The 12,714-nt window shown below is 32.3% G+C and overlaps 2 protein-coding genes across 3 annotated transcripts in view; one reads left to right on the top strand and one right to left on the bottom strand.

Annotated features, from left to right (window-relative positions):
• Window positions 1–135: 135 nt before the first annotated feature.
• Window positions 136–5,087, bottom strand: actc1b (actin alpha cardiac muscle 1b). The gene is made up of 9 exons (XM_051132601.1): window positions 4,935–5,087; window positions 3,185–3,332; window positions 2,968–3,096; window positions 2,777–2,887; window positions 2,604–2,688; window positions 1,065–1,226; window positions 792–983; window positions 524–705; window positions 136–380 (listed from the first exon to the last, which is right to left on the bottom strand). Exons 2-9 carry the CDS (start codon window positions 3,311–3,313, stop codon window positions 237–239), a joined length of 1,134 nt encoding a protein of 377 aa, XP_050988558.1. The 5' UTR covers window positions 3,314–3,332; window positions 4,935–5,087; the 3' UTR covers window positions 136–236.
• Window positions 5,088–10,579: 5,492 nt separating this feature from the next.
• eif2ak4 (eukaryotic translation initiation factor 2 alpha kinase 4) overlaps window positions 10,580–12,714 on the top strand; it is a 66,223-nt gene continuing 64,088 nt past the window's right edge. For both annotated transcript variants that reach the window (XM_051132597.1, XM_051132598.1), the window contains exon 1: window positions 10,580–10,872. In XM_051132597.1, coding sequence (XP_050988554.1) covers window positions 10,774–10,872 — 99 coding nt within the window. In that variant the 5' untranslated portion in view covers window positions 10,580–10,773. The remainder of the gene's footprint in view (window positions 10,873–12,714) is intronic.

Consider the following 12,714-nt stretch of genomic DNA (forward strand, 5'->3'; position numbering starts at 1 on the left):
GTATTTATTTTTTGCACTATTTATTCCAATGCATTTTATTTTTCTTTTATTTTATTATGCATTTTCAGTATTTAATGCATTTTAAAAAAGATGCAGTCATGCAAAAAAGCATGCAAGTGATCACTCAAAGCACTGTTCTCTGTTATCAGTTATCTGTTTTTATTACAACATTACATGTATATACAGTAAAAGAGACGGTACAAATGTACGGCTGAGACTGAGAGATTGTTGTTGGTTTAGAAGCACTTCCTGTGGACAATGGATGGACCGGCCTCATCGTACTCCTGCTTGGTGATCCACATCTGCTGGAAGGTGGACAGGGAAGCCAGGATGGAGCCACCGATCCAGACGGAGTACTTACGCTCAGGAGGAGCAATGATCTACAGAGAGACAAGAGAAATATTGAGCGTCTCGAGGAACTATTGATCTGCAGCCGGTCTGACATGGTAAGAGTTACTCCTTAGTTTCAGATTTTTTACTTAAAAAAAAATGCATTTTTGTTTCACTTTTGATTGCATCTCACCTTGATCTTCATGGTGCTGGGGGCCAGAGCAGTGATCTCCTTCTGCATACGGTCAGCAATACCAGGGTACATGGTGGTACCACCGGACAAGACGTTGTTGGCGTACAGGTCCTTACGGATGTCAATGTCGCACTTCATGATGCTGTTGTAGGCGGTCTCATGGATGCCAGCAGACTCCATACCTGAGAGGTGAGGCCAAAGTTTTAGTGCGTTTAGTCAGTGACAGAGTTGATGAAACACAATCGAAGACCATCCGAGTGAGGCTCACCAATGAAGGAAGGCTGGAAGAGGGTCTCGGGGCAGCGGAAACGCTCGTTACCGATGGTGATCACCTGACCGTCGGGCAGCTCGTAGCTCTTCTCCAGGGAGGAGGAGGAGGCGGCGGTGGCCATCTCGTTCTCGAAGTCCAGAGCCACATAGCAGAGCTTCTCCTTGATGTCGCGCACGATCTCACGCTCAGCTGCGGAGAAGCAAGTTTTGCGCGTTAACTCGTGTTACTTTGCGCACCTGTCGCATCTCAGCGGACTATACCGCCACTCACCGGTTGTCACGAAAGAGTAGCCTCTCTCGGTCAGGATCTTCATGAGATAGTCAGTCAGATCGCGACCGGCCAGATCCAGACGCATGATGGCGTGGGGCAGAGCGTAACCCTCATAGACTGGGACGTTGTGGGTCACACCGTCACCGGCGTCCAGCACGATACCTGCGGAGAGCAGCGAGGATCGTCAATGAACAAGACCCGACAACAGCAAGTCTCTGATGTATCGCTCACACCTGTCAGTCGGAGCGTTCCGATAATCTTACACAATGCAGACAGCGGTCATGTTATCGACGCGCGTTATTGTTCCAGAAATAATACAGCTAGTGATAAATGTAATACAAGGGAGATGCAGTTTCATAAATAATAGAGCCCTAGTGATAAACATGCAACCCCAAATAAGCCCTAATGGACATGCAATAAGACATTTTTGCATTAGTAATATATAATAATGTATATAAAAAACGTATTTCATCATTTCTAATTAAAAAACTATATAGAAATATTTAAAAAAAAAATACTAAAAATGACAAAATGACGCTGTAAAATGACTAAAACTGTAATTGAAACAACAACAGATTATTATTTTACATTTACATTATTTTAAAAATTACAAAAAAAACGAATTCAAGGTATTAATAACTATAAAACTATAATAGTATATGATAATAATTCTTACGTAATTCCAACGAAACTTAAATAATTATTAAAGAAGTTTTTAAGATGCCCCTACTTTACATCACGGGCTATTACAGTTAAACACAATCTGATTTGAAGTTTTGAAGAAATTATTCCAATGCAAAACAGTTTTGATTTAAGAATTTTACATCTTAGATTTTATATTTAAGTGTCAGTTAGATACTACTGGATTTAAGAGCTAAGATCCTAAGGTAACTGTTATGATATTTTGTCTATAATAGGGCTAACTTGCATACGTTTTTGCAAAATTTTGTTTAGAAGAACTAACCAGTGAATTAAAAAATCATACTGGACATTAGGTTATTATAGTTAACTATAAATAAACTAAAACCATTAAAAAAGTTTCATTGCTTGAACTAATATAATACAAAATATAATACAAAAAGCAACATTTATCAAGAAATTTAAAAAATAATAATAATGACAAAAACAGGCAGCAAAATTGCTATCTAACTAAAATGAAAATGGAAAAAAAAAAGAATTTTAATCATACAAAGTTACTAAAACTTTACAGTTGCAAGTAAAAAATTGTATTAGTAAAAACTATAATAGTATATGATTCCAACAAAACAAATGATAATCATAATAAAAAAAGTTTTCAAGATGCCCCTGCTGGACATCACAGGGAATTACAATTAAAAATCTGATTTTAAGTTTTGAAGAAATTATTCCAATGCAAAACATTTAAAATAATTTAATTTTAAGAATTTTAGATCTTAGATTTTTTAAGTGCCAAATAATTTTTTTTTGACTAGGGAACTCTCTTTACAGCTAATTAGAGTTATAATTTGACTATAATAGGCTTAACTTGCGTAAGTTTGAATTTTGATAATAAGAACTAACCAGTGGTACGGCCGGAAGCGTAGAGGGACAGCACAGCCTGGATGGCCACATACATGGCAGGGACGTTGAAGGTCTCAAACATGATCTGCAAGAGCAAAGCAGGCGTTTGTTATGAACCATTTTGAGTCTAAACCCATCTGACTCTTTGAGAAATCATCAGTCTTCATCAATACCTGAGTCATCTTCTCCCTGTTGGCCTTGGGGTTAAGAGGGGCCTCAGTGAGCAGGGTTGGGTGCTCCTCGGGGGCCACACGCAGCTCATTGTAGAAGGTGTGGTGCCAGATCTGAAGAGTGCAGGTTATTGTGTCAATCATAATGCGAGATGCACGTATTGAACTGTAAGATTTGACCGTAAAAATCGCACCTTCTCCATATCGTCCCAGTTAGTGATGATGCCGTGCTCAATGGGGTACTTCAGGGTCAAGATACCTCTCTTGCTCTGAGCCTCATCACCTACGTAGCTGTCCTTCTGACCCATACCCACCATCACACCCTGATGGAGAGAGAAGCTTGGTTAGTGACCGTACTAGTGCAGGATTTCCTTTCGAATGTCTGCGATTGTGTAGCAGATGTGTTCGCACCTGGTGACGGGGTCTGCCAACAATGGAGGGGAAGACAGCACGGGGAGCGTCATCTCCGGCAAATCCAGCCTTGACCAAGCCAGAGCCGTTGTCGCACACAAGGGCGGTAGTCTCGTCGTCGTCGCACATGGTTGGTTTTCTGGTTGGTCTGCGAAGGAAACAGCACAACACGGTCAGAAACGGAGAGTCTGCTTGCACTTTTACACTGATGAACACTACACTGGCCGAGTCAATAAACCGACTACACTGGTCTTAAAACTTAGTCATCTAATTGATTTCAGTTACATAAAAATTGGTCTAGTTTTAGGTCAAACTGCTATCTTACTTTAACTATTTAAAAAAAAAAAATTACAGCTAGTACGTACCAAAATTATTAAACTGAAACAAAAAATGGATGGAAATGACAAAAAAATAATGAAATGTAACAATTTTACCTAAAATGAAAATGAAAATGAATAACAAAAATGTAAACAAATTCGAAATGAAAAAAAAAAGTCAAAAACATGCAACAAAATTACTAAAACATTCAAATGAAAACATAAAAAGGAGTTAAAAATATTTAAAAATGTAACAGTTTTACCTTAAATGAAAATGAAAACGGATAACAAAAATGTAAATAAATTCAAAATGTTACAAAAACAAATAAAAATGTCAAAAACACGCAACAAAATTACTAAAACAGTAAAACGAAAACATAAAAAAGAGTTAAAAATATTTTAAAATGTTACAATTTTACCTAAAATGAAAATGAAAATGGATGTTACAAAAACTAATAAAAATGGCATGAAAAAGGAGTTTAGGAAAAATATTTAAAAATATGTATATATAGCAATTTTACCTAAAATGAAAATGGAAAACAAAAATCTAAACTAGTAAAAATGTCAAAAACATGCAACAAAATTACTAAAACATTAAAATGAATACATAAAAAGGAGTTTAAAATATTTAAAAATGTAACAATTTTACCTAAAATGAAAATGGATGATAAAAATGTAAACAAATTTAAAAAACTAAACTAATAAAAATGACAAAAACGCGCAACAAAACGACTAAAACATTAAAATGGAAACATAAAAAAGAAGTTAAAAATATAAAAAAGCTAATAAAAATGACAAAAGCACAGTAAAAATGACTAAAACATTAACTGAAATAAAAACATAAAAAGTTAAAATTAAAAACGCTGGAAATTTCTTTATGCAGCTGGATTTGGTTTTGCACTTACATTTTTGCATCCTTGTTAGAAACTCACCTAAATAGTGTATTTACTCAGTTTAAATCGTCTACAACTTACATTTTAGGCTATAATTGTTAAATAACAATACGCTAGAGCGATCGGCGACACGTGTTTCATCTCCCGGCTCTGCCCATGAAGGGTTAGTGAAATCATATCTCCTCATGGCAGCTCAAGACTTCCAGCCGGATTCACAAATGCCAAAGAAAGGCTAGAGTTTAACTGGAGGACAGACGCTCTATTTAGGCTTTGACGTGTTTGAGAAGTCAGTCCTCTGCTCGCAGCTGTCAGCGCATTGCGTCACACCTGCCGGACTTCATTCATGCCGTGCTGATGCTTCACGAAAAAAGCGTTTAAATCTACCGTTCGCTTGCTATTCGCAGACTATTCTAAAAACTTAATTGCTGAAAGTTTTCTCCGAAGTCTAACTATCAGGTCTTCGCAAACTCAAAGCTCGGACTAAAAGATCTAGAGAGGTTTTCAGATGCAGTAGGTTCTCCAGTAGCTGGTAGGACTCACCAAGTTGTTATCACAAGAACTGATGCTTCCACTGGGACAGAGAGACAAGGTGAGGAGCCCCCTTTAAATAAGACCGGCTCCCGGGGCCCGGGGCGGAGCATCGGGTTCACACAAGCCCAAATAAGTGCAGCCAAGAAAAAATAAAAACCAGAAAATAACCCTCTCCACCCATGAACCTGATCTCCGGGTGGATTGGGCCTCCCTAAAATTAAGAAAGGCTTCCTTAGAAATAGCGGGCTGAGTGCCAGCCATCTACGTCTTGAATCTTTAAGATGCCATATAAAATGATGCCATATTTGACTATTTCTTTGAAATTAAATAGTGCTTAAATAGCACTTTTTGCGTATTTCATGCAATGATTATTTAAATAACAAATTATAATGTGCATGGTTCATATATATGTGCTTTTTGAAAAAAACGATACTTTTTATATATAATTAAAAATATGCTTTTTATAAAATATTTGCTTTTTTTTAATATATAGTGTTCTGCTTTTATTTGATTTTAAAACTTTTTAAAATGTAATTTATATATACATATATATATATATATATATATAATTTGTTTTTTAAAGTATATTATATATTTTTTTATATATTTTATATATGCTTTTATTTAATCTTTTTGAATGTAATTAAAATATATATATTTTAAAAAGTATATTATTTAGTATTTTTTTTATTCTACTAAAAATATACACTTTATGTATAGCGTTCTGCTTTTATTTGATCTTTTTTTATTTTAATTAAAAATATATATATTTTTAAAAAGTATGTTATGAAGTTTTTTATTCTACTAAAATAAATAAATATACTTTTTATATATTTTTAATATATGTTATATATGCTTTTATTTGATCTTTTTAAATGTAATTAATATATATATATATCATACTAAAAATATACTTTTTATATATATTTTAAAATTAAATATATATTTATATATTTATTTAAAAAGCATATTCTAAAGTAGTTATATACTTTTTATATGTAATGTTCGTCTACTTTTATTTTTTCCTTTGTTTTTGTAATTAAAAATATGCTTTTTTAACATACTATAAAATGCACCTTTGTTATCTTTTTTTATTTTCATGTAATTAAAAATTTACTTTTTTAATATGCTTTTAATATATGTAGTGTGTATATGTTTTATTTTATCTACAAAAAATACCTTTTATAATTTTTATACTACTTTTTATCTGTTATGTTTGCTTTTTTACTACTATTTGGGTGAAAGCAGGGTTGCAGCATGCATTATCACAGTTGGAAATGTGTTTTAAACATTTAGACATTCGTTCGTCCGTTTGTAGGGTATAATTATGATATGGCACATAATCATGTCTTAATTTATCCCCCTAATTTTCATATCATTCCTGCATTCTTTGCATTAAATTGCTCTCAAATCTTGTTCATTCAGTCTGATTTTTGCCACAGTTTCAGTGTGAAGTGTGAGGCTTCTGTTGGAAACGGCGTGAGATTTACTAGGCTATAGTCAGCAGTCTCTTGATATAATTGTGATTATTCAGCTTTTTACGAACACAGGCTGCCTAAAGATGTCAACCAACCGTAACCAGGGTTTGCCGGCTCTCGTTTTAGCAACATCTTAGAGGCTCCTCGTTCTCTCCAGGATGAATACTGTATATGTCAATGGGCCAATGTGCTGGCATGTGGGCTCGAACCCTAAATGTGCTTAACAGCTGAGGGGTAACGCCAGCCGGGCCTTCTCCCCCACACGCCGCTCCCATTGGCCGGGACCTAGTAGTAGCTGCGCTCTGATTGGCTTAGCTCTCTCCTTTTAGGGTCATAGTTCTCATCAGGTGTTATGAACGTGAGGCCGGTCGAGCGTTTGTGAGCGGATCTCCCATTGGTGTGAGTCTTAAGACCCTGATCCTCAGCACCCCATTAGGAAATGCTCCCTTACTATGGCAACATATGGACGTCTGGGAGCCCCGTTTGTGCACGCAAATCAACTTTCTTAGACACATCTCCAAACTGGTGCATGGACTGCAACTGAGAACTGAAATAGAACTAGATCAGTGGGAAAAACACACACATTCATAAAGGATCTATCTGGGTTATATGCTCACTTAAAAATGACTACAATATCATTAAATTAAAAATGAAATACATTCAATATCTATCAAAATGTGATGGATGTGTACATACATTTTTTAGTTAAAAAAAAGCTCTTGTTTAATTTGGTAAATTAATCTCAATTTATTAATTAATCATTTATTCATTAATAATAATAATTTCAGCAGTGAGTATAACAAATGAAAATAATAAATAAAAAAAATAAATATAAATATATTTTTTTTATAAATATATGAATCAATTTATATATAATTTAGAATTCAAAAAATGTGAAAAAAAATAGTTTCTTAAACACAAATGAAAAATAAATAAAGTAAAAAATATAAATATATTTTTATAAATATATTAATAATTTTATATATATATTAGAATGAATAAAAACATGTGAAAAATATATTTTTAATTATATATATATAGATAGTTTCTTATACATACAAATGAAAAAAATATATATAGAAATATTTTTATATAAAAATATAAATATATTTTTAAATATATTTTGAATTATATATATAATATATATTAATTATTTATGTTTTTAAATTCTTAAACATATATATATATATATATATATATATATATTTAATATATTTAATTTACTTTAAATATATATAATTCTAAAAATATTTTTTATTTTATAAAAACATCAAATAAATTGATTTGTATCTATTATTTAAATGTAAATCTGTCTATTAATGTGATTAAAATCAAATCCTCACAAGTGTAAGAATGGGTGAACTATGTAAAAATAAGAATAAACATTTAGAGCTGTGAAAGTGTGTTTTTAAGCCGCATGGTTCTGAATGAGAGTTTGATGGAGGCGTCCGATCTGTGGTTTTATGTCAGTGTAGGTTATGAGGGTTCGTTCCTTCTTCACATAGTCCACTGCTTGAGAGTTTGACTATTAATAGCTGTTTTGCTCTGTCTGCACATAGAGGCGAATGAAGGAGCGTCCAGGATTCCACAGCATTTTACTGATGAACCGATACAGTCAATCAGCACAGCCCTTGTTTAATAAGGCACATGCGATCTAATGAGGGAAATCTTCATTTCATATCATTTGAAGAGCATTAAACCGGTTTGCATCCGTTTTTACTGTTAGCCAATTAATATGTGCATCATATTACACACTGGACACAAATAGCAGAGCAAATCTCAAGCTGACGTTTAGGTCAACAGTGACGTGAAATTATTCTCCATATGTCATATATGTCATTTTAGTAAAATGTCAGTTAATATTTCAGATAATTATTTTAAAAGTTATTTAATTATGAATTAATTTTGATTTTTTATATATTTATTTATTATATAATTATATATATTATAATATTTTATATTTATTATATAATTCAAAATGATATTTTTAATTACAATAGTAAAATATTTTTCTATAATATAATATATAATACTTTTTGAAATTGTTTTTAAAAATAAATGTTTTTTCCTAACCAGTTATTTATTTTAGTAAACTAATGTCATTTTTTATTATATTATAAATGAATATTTAATTCAATATTAAAAATAATTATTTTGAATTATTGATCATTAGCATATATTCAAACAAAGTTATGCTTCATTTTAATAAATTAATTTAAATTTTAGCTATTTATTAAGAATTGTTAATTAAACATTTAATGAAATAGTATCATAATTATTATTAATTATTGATCACTAGCAAATATTTAAACCAAGTTATTCTTCATGTTAGTAAATTAATGTCAATTTTAGTTATTTATTTCGTTTTATTAATTAGATATTTAATTAAATATTAAAAATAGTTATGAATTATTGATCATTTTAACAGCTAATGAACACTGACATATATTCAAACCCAGCTATTCTTCATTTTAATAAATTGATGTTTTAGCTATATATTAAGAATTATTAATTAAACATTTGATTACATATTATAATAATTATTATTAATTATTGATTACTAGCATATATTCAAACAAAGTTATTCTTCATTTTAGTAAATGAATGTGCATTTGAGCTATTTATTAAGAAGTATTAAACATTACATTAAATATTATAATAATTATTATTAATTATTGATCACTAGCATATATTTAAACCAAGTTATTCTTCATTTTAGTAAATTAATGTCAATTTTATGTATTTATTTATTAATAATTAATTATTTCATTAATAATTTCAATTTCAAATGATAAAAAATATTATTTTAGTTACATAAAAATTATAAAATAAAATCAGATGAACTATATATATATATATATATATATATATATACACACACACACACACACACACACACATATATATTCTGAAACAGTTATTCACAATTAATTCAGTCAGTTATTTTTATACAAATAATTTAAACATTATATATAATAAAATGTTTTAGTTACAAATTTGAAAACATAGGCCCATATGATTTACTTCAATGCTGTGAAAATTAATAGTTTATAAAATAGAAATAATAGAAATAAAACATTAATAATATAAACATAATAATATAAATTCTAATAAAATTAGGCCATATTCAATGCTGTAAAAAATATAAATATATTATTTAAATATAATGTAAATATAATAAGAGAAGAATAAGAAAATAGTCCCATATTATTTACTTGAATCTTTATAAAAAAAAAAATATATATATATATATATATGGCATGCCATTCAGGAAATAATTATATTTATAATGAAGTTTGAGTATATGGAATCAAAGTCTGAATATATGGAATAAAAGTCTGAATGTATGTGAAACTGTGAATATATGCAAAGAAAGTGCAAATTAAACAATTCTCACTGAGTAATGTATAGAATGCTTTATCCTCATTATCAGAGCGATAGGTTTTTGAGTTGTGATTCATTTAAAATGTCATTCCCAGAATTTTTCCAATACTTTGTTGAGCTACAACACTTTTTTTTACAGCAGCTGGTCATACTCCAAACAACACAAACACACTGTTAAAAAAAAAAAACAAACGAACAAAAAAAAAAAACTAAGTGATATTCCGGTTGTCACTTAAATTAACATTAAGTAACTTAAAATTTCAAGATGACTAAACAAAACATTTTTAGTGGGGTAGCTACAAATTTTGTTCCATAAATTAAGACATTCATTTTATATATTCATACATTTATTCCATATATTCCGACTCTTATTCTATATATTCAGGCTTTCATTCCATATATTCAGACATTCACTTTATATATTTATACTTTCTTTCCGTATTGTTTTGTTCCGAGTTTTGTTCCATATACTCAAACTTCATATTATAAATATACTTATTTCTTGAACGGCATGCCATAATATATATATAACTATATATATATAAAGCAATAATGAACTTATGTTCCGCACGAATAGTTTAACATTGAAAAAGCATGATTGATAATCTCTCAGTCCGGCGTCTCAATTTCAGAACGATACAATCGTAATGTCAAATATAAATAGTTGGTGATAAGACCCTCTTGTGCCTAATAAAGTTTCTCAAATTTCTCTCTAGAGCACAGACCGACGCTCGCGAAGAGCAGCAGCGCCTCTCAGCGGCGTGATGACGCAGTGCGGGCCGCGCTGTACACGTCATCAGAGCGACGAGGGAGTGTGACGCTGCCACGCGACAGCTGTTATGATTACATGCCTGCACATGACAAGTTTTATTTCTGACTTTTACGGCCTCGCAGCGCGTGTTTCCGATCGCGTTTGACCGGCGATGGTGTCGAGGAGCGTCTGTGAGTGCTGAGCTCGAGTTTGGTGCCGGAGCTCACGATGCAGGATGAATGATTACTCTCTTCAGCAGGAGAATGAGCTCGAGGCGCTGGCATCAATATACGGGGAGGATTTCAGAGACATCCGACCACAACATCCGTGGAAGGTATTCATGCCATAATCTGCAGCAGAAGCGTTTATTCTTCTCAGTAATAAGCAGGATTCTGTCTTTAACAGCTCGTTTTGAGTTATAAGTTGACTCGCTGTGTTTCCTACAGCATCATTTAAGTATTTCATTTCACTTCCTACAACTCTGCCCGTTGAAGCACTTTCATGTACACACGTGGGCGTGTCGAATGTTAATTAGCTCTATGTATGTATGTATGTATGTATGTAAAGATGCACACACACACGTTTTCCTTTTATATATTTAGAATACTAAATTCTCACAGCAAAAACAGTCATAGTTTAGTTGTGCACTTCACTTTCTGGACCCCGGGCTGTGAACGTGTGCGTGTGGGCGTGTCATATGTTAATGAGCTCAGTGTTTTGACTTGCATCATGCTGGGAAAAGTTACTTTTAAAAGTAATGCATTACAATATTGAGTTACTTTTTATGGAAACTAATGCGTTACGTTACTTTCACGTTGCTTTTAAACTCTATAAAAAGTTTTGGCAAATCAAATCACCTTTATTTATATACCGCCTTTAACAATACAGAATTGTGACAAGGCGGCTGTACAGTATTAAATAGGAAATAGTACATCAACAATGCAAAGGGCAACAGTAAACACTCAATTTTCAGGTGAAGGTAGTTAATCAAATACAATAAAATAAATATAGCTGCAAGCAGCAATTACCGGGGTTCGAGCAAATAAGGCCTTTAAGGTGCTATGCACAGTTGTTCAGAATAAGGGAATATATCATATGATATGAAGATCTAGTGTTTGTGTGAATAGATGAGCATTTTTTTAACAGTTTGAGGCCATTTACCATAGAAATCTTGTGTTTTTAGAGCCTTTTTAACTGTTATAGCGCCACCTATGGTCCGATCTCCATGAAACTTTTCCATGCTTGTTAAGAATCATCTGACACATGTTTTCACCAATTTTTGTAAAGTTTTGAGTTTTTGTTTAGGTTTTATAGGCTTTTGGTTATACATGGCCACGCCCCTTTTCTAAATGACCCCGTTATAGCTAACCAAAGGACAAAATTCAACATTTTTTTGATAATTATTGATCTAGAGAGTCCAGAGAATATTACTGCAGTGGTCTGATTGAGATTGAGTGAAAAACCTAGGACTAGTTTGCAAAAGTAGTTTTTTAACATATTTGTGAATATTTAATGAACGATTTGATTGACAGCAATGGTTCTTGAAGCAAAGTTGTTCATTATGAGGAGCTCTATCAAATGATATGCATATTGTGTGGATGTGTGAAACACCACGTGATTACAGAGCCATAAAACTCGTTAGCGCCAACTAGTGGCTGATTTGTTTCAAAATTCTTACAGTCCTTTAGGGCCATGAGTCGAATATGCCCAGTGAGTTTCGTTCCGATCGGCCTCCGTTAACCTTGTCTAATAGGTGCTCAAACTTCATTGGCCGATGGCGGCCATGTTTTTTGAGATACGCCAATGTCCTCATAGACCCTTATGGCACATTGGACAGAGACACTGCATACCAATTTTCAGGTCGATCGGACCAACGATTGCATAGTTATAATCATTTTTATGTTTTTTCAAGCTTATAGCCTGACCAAAGATTGAGCTCTTACACATGTGTACCAAGTTTGGTGAAGATACCTCATTTGGTTCATGAGTTACAGCCATTTTAGTAAAAATGGCCCCCCACCTTACAAACTTTTTGGGGCCCTTTCGCAACGATGAGTCGAAATTTGAGATTTTTTTGATAATTATTGGTATTCACTGTCCAGAAAACATTTTTGCACTGGTTTGGTTCCGATCGGGCGAAAAACCTAGGACTAGTTCGCAAAAGTGGGTTTTGAAT

This window comes from Labeo rohita, chromosome 17, assembly GCF_022985175.1.
Source record: "Labeo rohita strain BAU-BD-2019 chromosome 17, IGBB_LRoh.1.0, whole genome shotgun sequence".
Taxonomy (NCBI): Eukaryota; Metazoa; Chordata; class Actinopteri; order Cypriniformes; family Cyprinidae; genus Labeo; species Labeo rohita.

Bases quoted from the DNA above. Each gene is read 5' to 3' on its own strand.
- actc1b (XM_051132601.1), bottom strand. From the start codon at position 3,313: ATGTGCGACGACGACGAGACTACCGCCCTTGTGTGCGACAACGGCTCT. The intron at 3,097-3,184 runs GTGCGAACACAT...TCTCTCCATCAG, and splicing joins TTGGCAGACCCCGTCACCAG to GGTGTGATGGTGGGTATGGG. The intron at 2,888-2,967 runs GTGCGATTTTTA...TGCACTCTTCAG, and splicing joins ACTGGGACGATATGGAGAAG to ATCTGGCACCACACCTTCTA.